Source organism: Eptesicus fuscus, chromosome 2, assembly GCF_027574615.1.
Source record: "Eptesicus fuscus isolate TK198812 chromosome 2, DD_ASM_mEF_20220401, whole genome shotgun sequence".
In the NCBI taxonomy this organism is placed as follows: Eukaryota; Metazoa; Chordata; class Mammalia; order Chiroptera; family Vespertilionidae; genus Eptesicus; species Eptesicus fuscus.
In genome coordinates this window covers 67,297,422-67,318,427 of record NC_072474.1, presented here as the reverse complement: position 1 = coordinate 67,318,427, position 21,006 = coordinate 67,297,422, and the positions used below count along the sequence as shown (strand labels likewise).

General features: G+C 42.0%; 1 protein-coding gene and 1 pseudogene across 11 annotated transcripts in view; both read left to right on the top strand.

Moving 5' to 3' along the window:
• Positions 1-1,812: 1,812 nt before the first annotated feature.
• BMP2K (BMP2 inducible kinase) overlaps positions 1,813-21,006 on the top strand; it is a 141,535-nt gene continuing 122,341 nt past the window's right edge. For all 11 annotated transcript variants that reach the window (XR_008558479.1, XR_008558490.1, XR_008558483.1 and 8 more), the window contains exon 1: positions 1,813-2,238. Coding sequence is in view for 6 of the 11 variants with exons in the window: in XM_054727989.1 (XP_054583964.1) it covers positions 2,058-2,238 (181 nt within the window). In the remaining 5 variants the exon portion in view is untranslated. The remainder of the gene's footprint in view (positions 2,239-21,006) is intronic.
• Positions 16,556-16,672, top strand: LOC114232300 (U11 spliceosomal RNA; annotated as a pseudogene).

The window sequence follows — 21,006 nt, the reverse complement described above, 5'->3', positions numbered from 1 at the left end:
CAGGTTCTATGGGTGCCCAGAAGGGGTTTTTCTTACCATAGCAGTTATAGTAAATCGGCTCCCAAACTGACCATATGAGCCTATTTATCCTTGTGATCAGGTAAAGTTGTATTAGGCCCAAACTTTGTATGCTGTACTGGTTCGGGTTTTGAATTGTATGATATGACTAAATTTCTCTTTAATCTGCTTGAAAATGTAATTCAAATGTAGGAATGAGACTCCACAGTGAGTCCCCACAGTAAGGAAAAAAAAAAAAAAAGGCCAGCTTATTTCTAAATGGCAATCTTCAATTGTCAGACCACATCAATCACCTGACTTCTTCTATTCAGCCCTAATGTACTTTCAAGGTCAGGTCTCCTGATGAAGCAATTTGGCTTAGTGGGTTAAGCAGCAAAAACGCCCAAAGCCAGAGCACTGTTGTGGTGTTGGCAGAAATAGCTGCTCTTCAAACAGCAAAGGGGAGGAAAGAATGGAAGACTAAGTGTTTTTTTTTTTTTTGTTTTTTTGCCTAAGCACATTTCCTAACGTTTCTGCCTGCATCTCATTAAAAAGTTGGATAAAGAAATGGGGGTGGAGATTTCATAGAAGGTCCATACGGAGTCCTACAGGCGCAACTTATTTGACTGACTTTTCAAAAATTTGGGAAATGCCATGTTAGAAAGCATTACCCAGATTCCTCTGACCTCTCAAGGAACTGGGACCCCCGGCCACAGTGGTCCTGCAACTCACATGGGGAAAACGCTGCGCTGCACACAGGCCCTACAAATAGGCAAACCTTTGTTAAAGGGACAGTGGGGGACGGGGAACCCAATGCTGGTTTCCTTCCAAACAGTCCTAAACCATTTCCCGTTCTGCAATGACCTGACCCAAACCTACTTTTCCAGAACCAAGTGTGGAAGGACGGACCCTGTCGTCCCAGCTCTGCCACAAGCCAGGGGGGTGACCTTGGGGGCGAGTCCGTGAGGCGCTCCCGGCCGCGGGTGGTCTGGTCTGTAAGGTCCTAGTACCCGCTGGGAACCTCTCCCACGGCCGTCGCCCAGCACCCCGAGATTTTGAAAGTTCTCCTAATTGATAAACCGCAAAGCGCTCCCAGCACGCGCGTCTGCGCAGGGTGCGCCACTGCAGCTCCCGAAGCCGGTTACCGGAATCCGCGCTGCTCTCGCCTCCCACGCGCGGGGTGTGCGAGCGGAAGACGATTTTCGGGGGTGGTGGTGGTGGGGGGGGGTCCGGGAAGCTGGGGTGGAGGCTCCCCAGTGGGGATGAAGTTGCTGGCGGCATTTGTCAGCGCCCCCGAGTGACAAACTCCTAAGCGCCGAGGACGGGACCCCAGCGCGCGGGCAGCGGTTCCCGGCCAGCTCCCGGCTCGCAGCCCGGGGTTCCACAGCTCGGGCCGGCCCTGCCGGTAGGGACCCCAGACCCGGGACCCCGGCCGCGCCCTCCATCCCCTCCCCGCCCCCTCCACGTGACAGAAGCCGACACCGTCACTTCCGGCGGCGCGGAAGGCGCGCCTGCGCGGGGCGCCCGGCCTCCGAGAGCCGTTGGTCGCAGCGCCGCGCCGCCAACAGCCGCGAGTGGCGGGCGGCGCGGGTCCCGGGCCTGGGCGGCGGCGGCGGCGCGGGCTGCGCTCTGGGCCGAGAGTGTCCCGGGAGGTTCAGCCCACTCCCACGGGGGGTGGCCGCCCCGCCCCTTCTCCATTTCCCTCTCTCACGCTTTCCTCCCCCGGATCGCGCTCCGGGAGCTCGGAGAGGCGGGGGGCGCCCCGGGCAGTCGCCGCGGCTTTGGAGTCGCGCCCCCCCCCTCTACCCCCACGCGCTCGGGCCCGCCCCCAGCGCCCCGCCCCGTCCCCGCCCTCCCCGCCCCGCCGCCCTCTGCGGGAGCCCGGCAGCTGCAGCGGAGCTGGGAGCGGGCGGTGGGCTGGGCAGTGCGCTCTGGCGCGCGGCATGTGAGGCTCGCGGGCCGCAGCGCGCTCGGACGCTCGGGGGCCGCCGACCCCTCGCGGACGCTTGGAACTCGCCCTCGCGCGCGCGCGCCCCGCGCCCCGCAGCGCCGGCGGGACCATGAAGAAGTTCTCTCGAATGCCCAAGTCGGAGGGCGGCGGCGGCGGCGGCGGCGGCGGAGCGGCGGGCGGCGGGGCCGGCGGGGCCGGGGCCGCCTCTGGCTCCGGTGGCTCGTCCGTCGGGGTCCGGGTGTTCGCCGTCGGCCGCTACCAGGTCACCCTGGAGGAGTCGCTAGCGGAAGGTACGGGGAGGCCGGGGGCGGGCAGGTGAGGTCGGGCTGGGGGGTGGCGGGGGCTTCTCCAGGCGCCCTCTCGGGTCGCGCTCCCCTCTCTGCAGCTCCTGTCGGGCCGGCCGGGGGCTCTCTCGGGGCTTCGCTCTCCAGCCGGTTCTTCTGGCCGCTGGCCGCTCTCAGGACAAGTTTAAGTCGTTTTCAGCCCTTCTGGACGCGAGGAAATAAATAGAGAACGTCCTAGCGAGTGATGTGGGTTCTGATCGGGCCAGTGACTGACTCATTGGAGGGGTCAGATCGGGCAGGATTGAGGCTCCGCGCTGCCAGCTGTGGCTCCGGCGGGTGTCCTGCGTTGGCTTCTTCGTCGGACTCTCCACCCGCGTCGCGGGGCGTGGGACCCTGCAGCCGCCCCTCCGGTGTGCAACCTGGTTTTGCTCCTGCTCTGTCACCAGTTGGAAAAAAAAAAATCACAATACATTTCTCTGTGTGTGCGCGATGTTACAGGTGATAGTTTGTCCCCAATTCTGTTAGTCGGTGGCTTTGGGCGAGCTGGTGAACTTGAAGTCTCTCGGTCTTTGTGATTCGGAGCCTTGCCTGTTCCTTCCCTTTCAGAGTGTCCTTTGGGCAGCACTTGAAGAGGGGGTCTGAAGACAGTTTAGCTTTCCCTTGTGGAGGTTTGTGTTCGGGCCCTCGCTCTCTTGACCAGACTAGGTCAGCAGTTGCAGGTCTGCTTACAGAAAGTTTGCACCGTTTTAAAAAGAAAAGATTGCGCTCTTTAGTTTTGTGTTGTTTGTATCATTGGCTTGTAGAAAACACTTTCTCTTGCTTATGACACGCTTCGTTGACCTTTGAGTTTTTAGTTGCAAAATTATATTACAAAATAAATACTTTTAAAAGTTCATAAAGAAACATTTGGTTGATAAACGGTCCTTTTAGGTCCCAAGGTTAAGAGAGAAGAAATTTGAAGGTTGATTCTCTGAGAGATGATGTGGTTTGAAGACAGTAGACTGAGATTACACCTTTTTTTTTTTTGGAATGTTATAGCAAATTAGTGCAAGAGAAAAATCTGGAGGTTTTTGTCTATAAAAAACATTCTAAAAGGAAAGGAATGTTGAATTATTTAGAGGCGGTTGTCATTGTTTTGCAAAACTTTGCCCCTACTTAATGAGCCTCGCTGAACATTGTTGAGGTGCAAGGAAGAATCCTTACCTTCTCTAGAGAATGTATATATAGGGTGTCTCCCCAAAATGCACTTGCACACTTTGACTAATTATAAAGACAGTGATTATTAAAATACATTTCATTTCGAAGTAGAGTTATCAGCTGTTAAAGTGTGTGTACGTTTTTTTGGGACACCCTATGGTAATTGGTCATGATAGGTAGATTTACTATGCTTTAAAATTTCCTAGCCCTTTATTATATGTGAATTTCAATATAATAGGTTTAAATTGAGTTGTAGGTTTTGAGAAGACGGCTATTACCCCACATGCTATACTTCTGTTTGAATTGTATTAACTAATTGAAGTGTAGCTTGAGTAGTAGTGCACTCACTTCATTTCACTAAATCGCAGATGGATCTTTTATTTAGTAGAAAGGAAACTGACCTTAATCAAATTAGACTGGTTTTGTACCTTCTATCACTGTTCTAAGCATATTGTCATTACCCTAAGCAAGTCATTTTCAATAAAAAATAAGTAATTTTTGGAAATGAAGTTAAAAATGAATTTTGAAAGGAGTGCTCAACCACTAAAAAATGTAAAAAAATTTCAAGCGCTAATGTTGTTCCACTGATTTGGCCTTTCTCTTGGAAATAGTCTGTAATCAAGTGCTAGGAGGAAGCAAAGGTTGAAGAAACTCTTTTGGAAGATGGGACTTGACCACCCAACACCCCAACCCTTGGGACTAGGCTTTAGCTTTCCCTGGAGGGAAGGCTGAGGCCTAGGCTTTCTTCCCTTGTGTATTTCTTCTCTCTTCAGAATATACACTAAAATTATCGATATTTGGTTTACTTTTTGATTTTGATAATTCATTACTATTCCAGATGCTTAATAGCCTCTCTTCTTTCCAAATAAGTAATGCCACAATTTAGGCAAGATGTTTAAGCACAAGTCTGGTTCACATTCAAGAATGATCATTCAATAACTGACAGATACATTACCCGGATTATAAGATTAGGGCAAGTGCTTCTGAACAGGCTAGAGTTTAAAGTACCTGAATTGAGGAGAGTTATACCATTAAGTGGCAAAAGGGGTAGAAACAAAGACAGACCAAAAAACAAACTTGGTAGATTTTTTATTTTTTCCTTAAGTCAGTATTGTTTAAACAGGGGCCAAGACCCTGTAGATGCTGTGCTCTGAGGTGTTTTGACTCTCCTGCAAACATAGGCAGTTTGCTCAGAATGGCTTCTGCAGTGCCTTTGAGAGGCTTCATAAACTCTGGTTCTCTCTTTGATATATATACATACACATGTACATGTATGTATGTATATGTATGTATAAATATGTATATACTGTGTACATGTATGTATAAATATATATACTATGTACATGCATGTATGCATGTATAAATATGTATAAATATATGTATACTAGTGGCCTGGTGCATGAATTCGTGCACATTGAAAGGCAATTAATTAGAAAAAATATTTTAATATCGCTGTTGGCCCTTTCTCTATTATAGAAGTGTAAACTAAATTCATGATCGACAATGACAGATCGAAACACACGCGTGCGATTGGCACCAGCGAGAGCTTTATATATATAGATAAAGTTGCTTAGTTAGACCTGCTTTCTGATTTAGCTAAACTTTTTCCAGCCCAGTGAAACACCCCAACTTCTCTTTCAGGTATCTGTCAGCAACACAGAAGTAAATATCAACACGAAGCAGATTATTATTGTAGATCACTCAGGGAGAACAAAGGGTAAAATATTTAACTGCAGCAGTGTTTGACTATATTCTGCGCAGTGAGAAAACCTGAAGTCATTTTCAAGGTCCACAATTTCTTACTTTTTTTCAGTGAGGTCAAGTTTCTAAGCTTTCTAAATCTCCATTTTCCGGTTAATGAAAAGAATTCCACCGAGTTTCCTATCTTCCCACTCCAGGACTTCTGTGAGGATCAAATGAGATGAGGCATGGGACAATGCTTCACAGACATTTGGTTAAAGTGTAATATGTTTCCACCTGGCTATAAAGCAAGTTGTGTTCCTGGGCTGAAGAAACTGCAAGGAGGCTAGTCACTAGGGAGGGGAAGCTGGGTGTTGCTACCTGATGTCATTACCCAGTGCCCACAGCCACCGTTTCCCTGCTGGGCTGGGCTGTGGGATGCATTTTGTCCCAGGGTGTCACTCTGGGGTGATGGCGGGGCCTGTGTCTCACTTGGGGGAAGCTGAGTGTTGCTTTGTGGGCACCAGTTCTGAGGTGCCGTTTATTGTTAAATGGCCTGTCTCTAGGGAGAGGAAGCCGGGCGTTGCTATGTGATGTCATTACCCGGCGCCCACAGCCACCTTTCCGGCTAGGCTGGGCTGTGGGCCGCATTTTGTGCCATGGGGTCTCGGCAGCATCAGCTCTGATTTGGTGGGCTGTCGCTCTGGGATGGTGGCGGAGCCTGTGTCCCACTTGGGGAAGCCTAGTGTTGCTTTGTCAGTGCCAGGTCCCTGGTGCCATTTCTCTGTAAATGGCCAGTGCTTGTCATGGCAGCTCCTGCGTTGAGCGCCTGCCCCCTGGTGGTCAGTGCGCATCATAGCGACTGGTTGGACTGTCGTACACTTAGCATATTAGCCTTTTATATATATATAGATATATATATATGTATATATACACATACGCATATGTATGTATATACATACATATATGTGTATATATACATGTATACATAAAATTCTCATTACTTGCCATAGTTATGTTCTATAAAGTCAACATAAACATGAACCATTGCTTTTAAGGGAAATATAGGGTCGGCAAACTCATTAGTCAACAGAGCCAAATATCAACAGTACAATGATTGAAATTTCTTTTGAGAGCCAGTTTTTTAAAACTTAAACTTCTAACGCCACTTCTTCAAAATAGACTCGCCCAGGCCATAGTATTTTGTGGAAGAGCCACATTCAAGGGGCCAAAGAGCTGCATGTGGCTCGCGAGCCGCAGTTTGCTGACCACTGGGTTAGGGTACTGCAAGCCTCTGTTCACACTATTTTTGTCAGCCAGTCAGTACAGAACCTTGCTTTGTGTGTGTTTCTGTTTAAATACACCATCCTATATAATAAAAGCCTAATATGCTAAGTGTCTGGTCATCTGGATGGTTGTTCAACCAATCAAAGAGTAATATGCTAATGATATGCTAAGGCCGCTCAACTGCTTGCTATGACGTGCACTGACTACCAGGAGGCAGACAGTCAACCGGTCGACCAGTTGCTTTGATGTGCACTGACCACCATGGGACAGATAGTCGGAACAGTCGCTATGTCATGCACTGATCACCGGGGGGGGGCAGACGTTCAGTAGGTTAGCTTGCTGCTGGGGTCCGGCCGATCGGGACTGAGACGGGCTGGACATGGCCTGGAGCCCTCCCGCGGTCCTTTCCCAGCTGGCCAACCTCCCGTGTCCCTCCCCAGCCCTGATCGCACACCTGTGGGGTCCCTCGGTCTGGCCTGCACCCTCTCACAATCCAGGACCCCTCGAGGGATGTTGGAGAGCCGGTTTTGACCCAATCCTGCAGGCCAGACCAAGGGACCCCACTGATGCACGAATTCGTGCACCGGGCCTCTAGTATTTAATATAAATTGTTGACTGATTAACATTGAACTCATGGCCAACAGCACTGCAGTTTATGCCTAAATGAAGTTTAGCTCATAAACATATGTTCTCTGTGAGGGGCATCACAGCCTTCTTGGGCTTAGTAACACTAGACAACACTTTAGCACTATACTTGGGAGACATTTAAAAAATAAAATCACTAATAAAAAGCACAAAAATGAGAAAAACATGACACTAAATAGATCTTGAAAAGGGCACTTGTTTATAATATGAGAGCTGAGATCAGAAGGCACAGCATCACCTTTTTTACTCCAACTCATCTATTCAAAATTTTCACCACTATGTGCGTGTGTGCATATAACTGTGAAAGTGTCATTGTATGGATTTGGGGGTATTGTGTTGATTTTGGGATACAAATAAATTTTAGCAAGTAGGTGACTTTTCAAATATGGAACTCTCAAATAATGAGGGTAAACTATATATGTGCATTTATGTGTATATATACACATGCACATACATGCATGTTTATACATTATACACATTTGATTTTAAAAAATATAAATAGTTCCCAGGGGTACATATACTTATGTTGTATGTTATACCTAAACCGTTGGAGTAGTTTCCTCTCTGAAATATATGCTTAGTATAATCATGTCTTTCTGGTTAAGTACATATATGTTTGAAATACTGACAACTTGTACCTTTTTAGTTTTATATTTTACTAGAGGCCTGGTGCACAAAATTTGTGCACGGAGGGGTGGGGTGTGTCCCTCAGCCCAGCCTGCACCCTCTCCAATTTGGGACCCCTTGAGGGATGTCTGACTGCCCGTTTAGGCCCGATCCCACAGGCAGTCGGACATCCCTCTCACAATCCAGTACTGCTGGCTCCGAACTGCTCGCCTGTCTACCTGCCTGCCAGCCTGATCACCTTCTAACCACTCCCCTGTCAGCCTGATCAACGTCTTACTGCTCCCCTGCCAGCCTGGTGCCCCCAACTGCCCTCCCAACTGCCCTCCCCTGCAGGCCTGGTTGCCCCTAACTGCCCTCCCCTGCCAGCCTAGTCCCCCCCAACTGCCCTCCCCTACAGGCCTGGTCACCCCCAACTGTCCTCCCCTGCAGACCTGGTCACCCCTAACTGCCCTCCCCTGCAGGCCTGGTTGCCCCCCAACTGCCCTCCCCTATAGGCCTGGTCACCCCTAACTGCTCTCCCCTGCAGGCCTGGTCGCCCCCAACTGCCCTCTCCTGCAGGCTTGGTCCACCTGAACTGCCCTCTCCTGCTGGCCATCTTGTGGGGCCATCTTGTGTCCACATGGGAGCGGCCATCTTTGACCACATGGGGGCGGTCATCTTGTGTGTTGGAATGATGGTCAATTTGCACATTACCTCTTTATTATATAGGATAATTGGACATTTTCATGTTTCTTCCCAAAATAGTTTAGTTTCAGTTGTGCATGCTAACCAAATTCAACTTTGAATTATAGAAACAAGATAGGGACTTATGTAAATTTTAGCTTGAAATAGTATCAAATCTTCAAGCACATATAATTCAATGTAATCTAAGTTCCTATTACTGGCTTTTTGATCACATGCCTCCATAGGCCTTCAGTTGCTAGTCAGAGGAATTTATTATTGGTTGGTAATGGGAAGAATTTGGTTCTGGAGTAGGAGAACATTTTTTTCTAAATGTTTTTGGTACAAAGTTGACTTAACTGGTTAGTGTAGAGTCTTGGATAGCATCCATAATTTGTTGAGATGGTTCTAATCATGAAGTTATGGGAGTTGGACAGGAATGGTTTCTTGAATATGATTGTGGGGGTAAGACTTTCTGACCTGGGCATGGGGGTTGATGCTGTCAGTAATTAGCCGCCAGGAATTTACTACAGTGTTCTGTGTAAACATAGTTGCCCCCAACTGCCCTCAGACTTAACGACTAAGATTAGGGTGAGCGAATTTAGGTTTAAGTGTTAATCCGTTCTTATTAATTTTACAGGAAGGCAGTAAAGGACATTTGATTTGCTATGTAAATCAGTAGGAAAATGATGGATTTAAATATATCTCATTTGCAGAAATCATCTCTGGCTTTCCAGTAATTTGTAAGCTAAAGTTCTGGAGAGAGGACAGAGAGAACAGAAGGGAAGGACTTAACAAAAATAACAATAACTGTTGCTATTCCACAGTTTATTTAAATGCCCTTGTGTGCCATGCTCTGTACTACGTGTTATTTTAGTTATACAGTGAAGAACAAAATAGATATTTCTCTGGCCTTGAGAAACTAGTGTGAAAGATAATGTTAAGCAAAAATCATCAAGTTAATGTACTTATCAATTTTGATAATTACATGAGAAGAAAGCACAGGGCTTTATGAGATAAAAGCTGATTCAGTTTATTTTAGAGGATAAAGGAAATCTTTATAAGAATATTTTTGCAGAAATCTGAACCATAAGAAAAGTTAGGTAAAGGCAAAATATTAACAAAACAATGTGCGACTACCTAACAGTGTATGCCAAATCTCTCAATAAATATGAGTCATTTTTAGGTTCAGATTTGGTTGTGAGTTTTTAGTGAAATCTGATTCTGGAGTTGTAGTAAGTTGCTTTTAGATTAGGTATTACATTTACCCTGTATTAAGTATCACATTTATATTTGTAAACAGTTGTAATCATTTTAATTAGATAATTGCTATATAGCATTCACCCATACATAATTTTTAAGTTTCAATCAACTATATAGAGTTTTGACATTGAAAGCAGCATATGCTTTCATAATAAATGAAAGGTAATTTGCAGCAAAGGACATTAACTACATACTTTTCTGTTATCATTGTAGGTATAGCACCTAGATTGTAATTTTGGTTGTTCACTGATATCTTTTCTCTAGAGGTGGCAGTTTTCCTCAAGGACAAGATTGTAACACTAAAACAATTCTCAATTTTTACTATTTCAGAAAAAAAGTAGTGGAAATTACACATTTATCTTCAATAAAAGTGCTCAATTTCACTAACGTCAAATTTCTTTGCTTTTGGCTAAGTCATCTTTGTATAATTAATACTGACATTCTCATGCTGAGCAGAATAGAAAGGTTGTCTGACAATATTTAAAATTATGGAAGTAAATTAATATTGTTAGTATCTTTCTATTACAGGGTTTGCAGAAGGGAAAACTGGAAATGGTCTTTGATTGTTCTTTTTTTTTTTTAAATGTATTTTATTGATTTTTTACAGAGAGGAAGGGAGAGGGATAGAGTTAGAAACATTGATGAGAGAGAAACATCGATCAGCTGCCTCTTGCACACCCTCTACTGGGGATGTGCCCACAACCAAGGTACATGCCCTTGACCGGAATCGAACCTGGGACCCTTCAGTCCGCAGGCCGACGCTCTATCCACTGAGCCAAACCAGTTAGGGCTGATTGTTCTTATTAAGGAATATACTAGAAGGTAGAATTGATGTCTGTCCTTACATTGAGTGCAGTCTTCTTTAGTGTTCTTTTTTTAAAAAAATATATATTTTTATTGTTTTCAGAGAGGAAGGGAGAGATAGAAACATCAGTGATCAGAATCATTGATCTGCTGCCTCCTACATGCCCCTTACTGGGGATCGAGCCCGCAACCCGGGCATGTGCCAGGACCTGGAATCGAGTCATGATCTCCTGATTCATAGGTCGATGTTCAACCACTGAGCCAAACTGGCTGGGCTTCTTTAATGTTTTTAATTAATCTTGTATATTATCTTGGTTCTCTTTCACCCCTTCTCTCTCATTTTTTGGTGAGAACTTATACTTATTAGAACACATTTGGTAGCTATCAAAATGGTTAAAGCCTTGACTTGGAATTCTGAAATTAAAAGTCCAGAAGGGCAATTTCAAAGCTGCATAAGGTTTCATCTGCAGGAGGTTGAGACTGCTTATTTCTTAGTTTTCTACTGCATCCATCTGGTGAACCATTCATCTGCCCACAAACCTACTACTATTTTTAGGGAACTGAGTTTTGGGGAGTTGAATGGTTAATGACTGAGCTGTTTTAAATAGTTGGCACTTAGTTAATTTAGGGATTCTCTGTGTGTATCAGCTTTACAAATGAGATCAGTCAGCACATTTCTGCTAACAGTTTCACGTCTCTCTGCAGGAAAGTGGTTGTCCGGCCTTTCTACAGAGATACTTTGTTTTTGGAATTTTTGGTTTGTCCTGGTCTCACAGAATTTCTGTAACACTAAGGGCATAGTTTGGGAGGTAGCCTTTAGGGAGGTATTTTCCAAGAGATACTATTTTAAAATAGAAAAACAATTGTCACTACTAGTTTGTCTATTTTAACATTTTATTAAATCTTTTCAATGGTGCCTTGGAGTTAACTTTTAAAGAAAAGGCAAAACTTGGAGTTGGCCCAGCTGCTGATCCTAGTCCTGCCACTAACTCTCATTATGACATTTTGACCCCAGTTTCCTTAAAAAATGAGGATAAAAATGAATCTGTAGCATCTTTTTCCATTTTAGCATTCTCTGATTCTGTCTGTAAAACTGATTTTCATGTTCTGATGAGAGAAGAAGAGCCTGGGAAGGAGGCGGGATGAAGATGAACAGTTTTAGGACTGAGACCATAATGGAAAGATTGTGTTTGATTATCATGCATTTGAGTTCTTTGGCAAGCTTCAGTATGGATTAGCAATTTATTTTTTATCCCACAGTGTAAAATTATTTCTTAATCATTGGGAATACATTTTTTTCTAAGAAATTGCCTTGTGTGGTACCTGTTGAGATAAAGGGATGGGAGCTCAAAATAGTGTGGCATTTCAGAGTACTGTTTAGTTTCAAAGGATATGCCACTTTTAATATATCTTTTGTCACTTAATTTGTGTTCTCCAAATGATTCATTTGTAATATATATAATTTGGAGGGTACCTGGAAGTAAGATACTTTTTTGTTTTTCAAATTTTATTTGGAAATAATATATGAGGAACAGTTATGGCGATATTTTCTCTGAGTGAGTTTATGGATAGAGTGCTTACCCATGATAATATATGTGAAGAATTAGTTACTTTTGTTTCTAGTGCTGTCGGCTCTAATTTGGGTTTTTAACGCTTATCAGAGAACTTAGAGGCCCGGTGCACAATATTCGTGCACTGCGGGGGGGGGGGGGGTTCCCCTCAGCCTGGCCTGTGTCCTCTTGCAGTCTGGGAGCCTTCGGGGGATGTGGGAGTGGGCCCAAGCGGCAGTTGGACATCCTTAGTGCTGCCGCAGAGACGGGAGAGGTTCCCGCCACCGCTGACCACCAGGGGACAGCTCCTGCGTTGAGCGTCTGCTTCCTGATGGTCAGTGCGTGTCATAGTGACCTGTTGTTCCTCCGTTTGGTCTATTTGCATATTAGCTTTTATTATATAGGATTATGTTCTCAGGCAGACTCTTCTGTTAGGCTCTTTACTCACCAAATCAACTCCTATGTTCCTTCTAGCTTGATTTTCCAGAAATGGACCTCTGCCTTGTCACCCTCTTAGTTGCCTATCCAAGTGAAATACAAACTCATTATCTGGGATTCAAGGCTCTCTGCAGTGTGACCCTGCCCACCTCTCTAACCTTAATCTCTCACTCCAATCCTATATGTATATTGATATATATGTACTTGATATTTTCTGCACTTCTCTCATGCTTTCTCATTCCCGTTTTTCAGCTTATATTGTTACTTTTGCCTAGAGTGCAGAAACCTGCCCTACTATGTTGAAATTGGATCTTGCAGGATGCATTTAAAATACAGTTACTTTCTTGCAATCTTTATTTTTTCGTGAAACCCTGTTAGGAACCAAATGAGTATACTTATGCCTTCCTTTGATATCTGGTGTAGCAACTGTTACTCATATTGCACTTCTTTTACACAGCTTTGTTCTATTCCAATAAAATGGCCAATAAAAAGTTTCCTCTACTGCAAGATTAAGAGCTCCTTTAAGGTTTGGCTTATACTCATCTTTTATCTCTTACAGTGCTGCACTCTAGGTATTCAGTACATTTGTAAGAGATTGAAGCTTGAATTGAAAAGCAATCAGAGGTCTGCTTTTACTTGAAACAACTGGATAGCAAGTATTTTTGACATATCAAACTGTTCAGTCAATATTTAGGAGTAGTGTGACTCTGTTTTTCAAGTTTAGTTTATAAAACTAAATTAGCAGTAGCAATATTTAATGATAATGTAGGTGTGTAGTATTATCTAGAAGGATGGAAAAAAAATACTGCCAGAATTATTTTTTGATTCCTAGGCTGTTTGATTTCTGTTATGATTACATGGATAGTACATCTTTGTTTTGTGGGCGCTGCATTGCTCTTCTTATTAGATATGCCTCTCAAAAATGTACTAGAATAGTTCCCTTGATTTCTATAATCTTTAAAGAAAGCCACTGCTGTGCGACAGAGAGCAGGCTGAACAAGGCTAAAGTAGTGCTCTGAGTACCTAATCTTAAGAAAGTAACAATATTGGAAATGGTCAACTTGCCATGGCTTTCTTGTGAGTGTCTGACAGTACCAAAGCTTAATGAGACAACTGGTATCTAAGAGAATGAGAGATTAGGAAGGAGGGGCCTCATCTCCTTAATGTCTGGAGGGAGGAAACATGTGACTATTACTGTGGGGGACCCCTCTAACTAGTCTATGATGTTGGAGGTGCTCATTTTTAGGTAGCAAGACATTGAATTTTCTTTGAGATAAGGGAATCTGTAAGCCTGGCATAACAGATCAGAGGGTAGCAAATTAAGTCTGTAGTTTGTTAATAACTAATTATTACCACCCTCAACATTCTTCTTTTCCTTCTTTGGTTTCCTGGAAGAGAGGTTTCCAGCACACCACTTTCCCTGCCCAAATACTCTGTTTACTATTTTGCTTAATTTATCTGGTTGGATCATTGTTAGGGCTGATTAGACCTTTTTACATACGTAAGTATTTTCCTTTGAATGAGATTGTTAGTAATTAGTTTAGGTTTTACTAATCATCCTGAAATCATTACGATATTAGTACTAAAATGATGTACGCATAGTGCAGTGAAATGTTTTACTTAGTGAATGTTGTCAGGACTGTTTTTCTAGGGAGTGGGATTGTGCATCACTGGCCATGACCCACTTTTTCTTTTTCTGGCCTGCATAACAGAATCTCTCCTACTGAATGTTAATGGTCTATTCTTTGTATAAAAAAAAAAAAAAGAAAAAGAAAAGAAAAGAAAAAGAAAAGATACTGCTCAGTTGGACATAGATTTTGAGTTATTTTTCCAGAAGTAGGATTTTGAATATGCCTAGCTGTGCATAGGCTTTTGATGAGTGACTAGTAACTGAAGTTGGTAAGATAATTAACTGGTAGTGTATACAGTGTAATGTAGATCTAAAGAAGTATTCTTGTTTATAACTAATTAACTGGTAGTGTATACAGTGTAATGTAGATCTAAAGAAGTATTCTTGTTTATAACTGGCCCAGTTTGAATCCTTGTGAATAGTTAACTGGATTGTTAAAAGTTTAATTTTTTATCTTTCAGCAAAATATTGTTTATACAATCCAAAGGAAAAATTCTAAGGATCTCAGTCCAAATTGATAGTTTTCATATGGATTTTATGTTTTTCAGCTCACTGAAGTGGGAATTTAAGAAATGTTGCAAATCCGTGGATTTAAAAAAAATGTGTTTGCTGATAGTACCCTGTCCATAGGAATATTGGAAATAAGTTTGCAAGGTGCTATAATGAAAGTTGCATGTAACTAATTTAATGTTCCATAGATTTCTAGCATTAGCTCCTCTTTACAGATTTAAGGTTCAAATATGTTCTCATCTTGGAGAAGTGCCTGTCATTCTAATAAAGACTATATATATTAAAAAAAATTATGGTGAGCCATTATAGGTATTGTGAGGTCAGTCCTACTGATACTTGCTTTTTAGAAGAAAAAATACAGGGATGGAGGGTAGTGGGTGGTATACAAGAATCTGGATTAAGGGCAAGACCTATTCAGCTTCTTTCAGAAAATGTCCTAAATATTAATTGGAGTTGGTATTATTGGAATAACAGTCTTTATTTTATTCTTGTTAATCCTCAATCAAAGCTATTTTTTTTCCATTGAGAGAGTGGAAGGGAGAGAAGGAAGGGGATAGAGTGGAAAGGATGGAGGGAGGAAGGGATGGAGGGAGGAGAGAGAGAGACATTGATGTGAGAGAGACAGATCGATTGGTTGCCTCCTGCACATACCCTGACCGGGCCAGGGATCCAACCTGCACCCCAGGTACGTACCCTTGACTGAATCGAATCGAACCTGCCACCCTTTGGTGTGTGGGCTGATGCTCTAACCACTGAACAACACTGGGCAACAGTTTTTATTTTAAAATTCTAGTGTGTCTTTAAATCTCCCACAGTTGTAGAAATTATCCAATTTAATTCATTTATTTAACTGTGAGAAAGCAGAGTAAGGGATGAACCTAGAGTAACACTATAGTGCTATAGTATTGGTTGTGGAGGGCAGAATTTCGGACGAATTAACTTAATCAAGCACTTTTCCCACTTAATTGGATCCTGTGCTCATACAGGCATTGGCCCTTGATTGAAGCAGGCTTAAAGGACGAGGGGGCTTTTAATATTCTGGAGTTAGCTGGAGTATTATTGGGTGCCTCAGGAGTCTGAGGTGGAAAGGGCATATTCCCAAACATTTTTGAGTTAAAGCTTTCTTTGCTCTTTCCTAAGGCCGTCCAATTATTGCTACACTTGTTTAAGATGTCAGGATTAATATTAAAAATTTAAAATTTAAGCTTCTCCCAAATTAGTCTCTTGTCTCAGTCTAGAAAGGTCCATTTCTAAATGAAATAATTCATTTGTGAACTGTAAAGTAACTAACATGTAGTCACAGTACTTTAGCTTCTTCAATTGCATATAGCATAGTATATCTAGGGCTTCTTGTTGGGTGGAAGGAAAGTGAAAAGAGGAAGAGAAGTAGCCGAGTTATTATTCTCCACTTTTTCCTGTTCCTAGTTCAAGGTTATGAAAACATTAAGGCTTGGAGTCGGAGGAACTATAATATCAAATCCCGTTACCATTTTATTTAACAAATATGTGCTACATTTATTAAAAATAAAATAAAGAAACAAGGTTCTTTCAACTTTTCATTTTATTTGACCATGGCACAAATGCATTTGATTTAAAACTGGAATACTAAACTTTCAGTCTTTGTAGTGAAATAAATTCCAATGACATCTTAAAACAATTTTCTTGAAAATGACCTTACATTGCTTCTGTGATACATGTTGCATATTTTTGTACACATGCAAGTAAAAAGTTAAAATGGAATGGTTCTTGATCTATGATTTTACAGTATTAGAAGAAAAAATTTTTAATGTCATTTAATTGTGGAATTATCACCATCATTATCAAGAAGCATTTTATCTAGTATCTGTATTTTTCTAAATAGAGAGCTTTTTAAAAAATTGAGATCTTATTGACATTTTAGTTTCTGGTGTACAAGATAATGATTTGATATTTGTTTATATTATGAAATGATCACCACAAAAAGTAACATTAATCACCACATACAGTTACAAATTTTTATTTGTGATGATTTACTTCTAAGATTTACCCTCTCCAAAAGGGCTTCTGTCGTGAGTGGCACACGTAGAGCAGCTTGATTGACATCAAGATATTCCGGAAGCATAATATTTTGATACTTGGGCAGCTGGTGATCGTTGGTCCTGGTGCCCGCAAAATAAAAAAAAATAAAATAAATAAATAAAAAAATAAATTTACTCTTTCAGAAACTGTCAAATATATAATACAGTATTATTAACTATAGTCCCCATGCTGTAAATTGCATTCCCAGGACTTAGAGTATAACCCCCCCACCCCAATCAACCTCTAATATCTTTCCCTCTTTTACATCCAGCTTTAGAGGCTGTGCCCCTCATTACCTCTCGCTCCTGTTCTTTTCTCCATCAATTTATCTGATTTTCTTCTATTTTCTACTTATTTTTCTTTTTTTAAATATTTTTATTGCTTTCAGAGGAAGGGAGAGGGAGAGAGTTAGAAACATCGTTGAGAGAGAAACATTGATCAGCTGCCTCTTGCACACGCCCTACTGGGGATGTGCCTGCAACCAAGGTACATGCCCTTGACCGGAACCAAACCTGGGACCCTTCAGTCTGCAGGCCTATGCTTTATCCACTGAGCCAAACTGGTTAGGGCTCTACTTGTTTCTTAATACTTACTATATCTGATTCCTGCTCAGCATATATGCCTGTTTGTTTCTCTCACCTGAAAAGATAAAACAAACAAAAACAAGGTTGGCCCAGCTTACCTAACTGAAAAAGGGATTCCCCAGATCCAAGCCACCAGCAGTGCCCAAGTAACTACAAGCAACAACTGGAAAGTGTGACCTACAAATTCTACAGCAGTTCCTAACTTTTCTTTGTTTGTGTATTCCTTGGAGAATATACTGAAAGCCTTAAGCCCACTCCTAAGAAAAACACACGTGGATGTCTGTGAACCCCAGGTGAACAATCCCAACTGCAAAGTGTAGGTCCACAAAATAAACTCTACACTATAAACCAGTGTTTTCCAACATATGTCCAATATAATGTGAGCTACATATATTCTTATTATCGTATCACTTAGACCAGTCGTTGGCAAACTGCGGCTCGAGAGCCACATGCGGCTCTTTGGCCCCTTGAGTGTGGCTCTTCCACAAAATACTACATACGGGCACGCACGTACAGTGCGATTGAAACTTCGTGGCCCATGCGCAGAAGTCGGTTTTCGGCTCTCAAAAGAAATTTCAGTCGTCGTACTGTTGATAATTTGGCTCTGTTGACTAATGAGTTTGCTGACCACTGACTTAGACCTTAGGAATTGAAGTTAAACAGACATAGACTCTATCTATGAAGATCTAGCAATCTGGTATGTTTTAAAATAACTATAGTTTCACTAAATGCAGGTAAGTCAGGTCAGTAGAGAAAAATATTGCAGTCATAAATGTGAGAATTATAATAAATCTGGTAAGATTTTAGTTGAAAGAAACAAAGGAAAAGGCAACATAGTACCTGTTGGGTGTGTGTGAGAAACTTAACCGTTTCTAAGGCTCTCTCTATTACCTGGGCTTTTTAGGGTCAAAGTCCATTAAGAATTTTTAGGTCACAGGAATAATTTTAGAAATGTTAACATATATAGAGCCTCGCCAAGGGAGGAGGAAAACTGGTTTTCTGTTTTTAGTTTTCTTGCTATTGCGTTTCTACGAGTTATTTCACTCAGAAGACATTTGTTCTTAAAAATGTTATGATCATATTCTGCCAAAGGTGTGACTCTTCCTTAGTTTCTAAATAGATCACTTCAGGTGTACAGTATTTTTTTTTAATATGTTTTTTATTTCAGAGAGGAAGGGAGTGGGAGAGAGAAATAGAAACATCAGTGATGAGAGAGAGAATCATTGATCGGCTGCCTCTTGCACGCCCCCTACTGGGGATCGAGCCCCCAAGCTGGGCATATGCCCTGACCAGAATCCAATTGTGACCTCCTGGTTCATGATTGATGCTCAGCCATTGAACCACACCAGCCGGGCCAGGTGTGCAGTAGTTTTAACAAAGTTCTCTTACTCAAGAGTTTCATTGTAGTCATCGTTAAGTAAAAAAGTGCATATAACTGCTGATACCCTCATTCAAGTAAAATATATTCTAATATAAACCTACATGTCTTATATTCTAATATAAACCTCCATGTCTTTTGAAAAAAATATATTTTTATTGATTTCAGAGAGGAAGGAAGAGGGAGAGATAGAAACATCAATGATGAGAGGGAATCATTGATTGGCTGCCTCCTGCATGCCCCCTATAGGGATGGAGCCTGTAACCCGAGCATGTGCCCTTTACCGGAATCGAACCTGGGACCCTTCAGTCTGCAATCGACGCTCTATCCACTGAGTGAAACAGGATAGGGCTAAACCTACATGTCTTTTCTTTTTTATTGTTTAAAGTATTACATGTCTCCTTTTTCCCCGATTGACTCCCCCTCCCTCAGTCCATTGCCACCCCTGAGGACAAGCCCCCACTGCCCCAGTGTCCGTGTCCATTAGTTATGCTAATATGCATGCATACAAGTCCTTTGGTTGATCTCTAACCCCCCCTCCCCACCCCTTGTCTCTGATCTATTTTTGTTCATTAGTTTATGTTGATCATTATATCCCACATATGAGTGAGATCATATGATATTTATCTTTCTCCGACTGGCTTATTTTGCTTAGCATAATGCTGTCCAGTTCCATCCATGCTGTTGCACATGGTAAAATTTCCTTCTTTGTTTAAAAATATATTTTATTGATTTTTTTACAGAGAGGAAGGGAGAGGGATAGAGAATTAGAAACATTGATCAGCTGCCTCCTGCACACCTCCTACTGGGGATGTGCCCGCAACCAAGGTACATGCCCTTGACTGGAATCGAACCTGGGACCCTTCAGTCTGCAGACCGATGCTCTATCCACCGAGCCAAACTGGTTAGGGCTTTCCTTCTTTTTTTATAGCAGCATAGTATTCATTGTGTAGATGTACCAGTTTTTTAATCCACTCATCTGCTGATGGGCACTTAGGCTGTTTCCAAATCTTAGCTATTGTAAATTGTGCTGCTGTGAACATAGGGGTGCATATATCCTTTCTGATTGGTGTTTCTGTTTTCTTGGGATATATTCCTAGAAGTGGAATTACTGGGTCAAATGGAAGTTTCATTTTTAGTTTTTTGAGGAAACGCCTTACTGTTCTCCACAGTGGCTGCATCAGTCTGCATTCCCACCAGCAGTGCACGAGGGTTCCTTCTTCTCCACCTCCTCACCAGCACTTGTCATTTGTTGATTTGTTGATGATAGCCATTCTGACAGGTGTGAGGTGGTACCTCATTGTTGTTTTTATTTGCATCTCTCAGATGATTAGTGACTTTGAGCATGTTTTCATATGTCTCTTGGCTTTCTGAATGTCCTCTTTCGAAAAGTGTGTATTAAGGTCCTTTGCCCATTTTTTGATTGGATTGTGTATCTTCCTTTTGTTAAGTTGCATGAGTTCTCTGTAAATTTTGGAGATTAAACCCTTATCTGAAATAGCATTGGCAAATATGTTCTCCCATGCAGTGGGCTTTCTTGTATTGTTGCTTTTTTTTTTTTTTTTGCTGTGCAGAAACTTTTTATTTTGATGTAGTCCCATTTGTTTATTTTCTCCTTAGTTTCCATTGCCCTAAAAGCAATATATTGGTAAATATATTGCTACAACATATGTCTGCTATTTTGCTGCCTATGGAGTCTTCTAAGATTTTTATGGTTTCCCGTCTTACATTTAAGTGCTTTAACCATTTAGAGTTTGTTTTTGTATTTTGTGTAAGTTGGTGATCTAGTTTCATTTTTTTTTGCGTGTATCTGACCAAATTTCCCAGCACTATTTATTGAAGAGACTGTCTTTACTCCATTGTATGCTCTTGCCTCCTTTGTCAAATATTAATTGAGCATAATGGCTTGCGTCTATTTCCGGGTTCTCTGTTCTGTTCTTGTGCCAGTACCGGACAGTTTTAAGATCCTTGGCTTTGTAATATAGCTTGATGTCTGATATTATGATCCCTCCAACTTTATTCTTCTTTCTCAGGATTGCTGTGGCTATTCGGGGTCTTTTTTTATTCCAGATGAATTTTTGGAGAGTTTGTTCTAGATCTGTGAAATATGCCTTTGCTATTTTAATGGGGAATACATTGAATCTATAATTTGCTTTGGGTAGTATGGACATTTTAATGATGTTGATTCTACCAATCTATGAACACGGTATGTTCTTCCATTTGTTTTTGTCTTCCTCTTTCTCTTTTTTCAATGCCCTGTAGTTTTCTGAGTACAGGTCTTTCACCTCCTTAGTTAGGTTTATTCTAGGTATCTTAATTTTTCTTGGTGCATTGGTAAGTGGGATTGTTTTTTTAGTTTCTCTTTCTGTGAGTTCATTATCTATACTAATAAAAGGGTAATATGCTAATTAGACTGGGACACCTTCCAGGAGACTTTCAGACTTCCTTCCGGACAAAGCCATG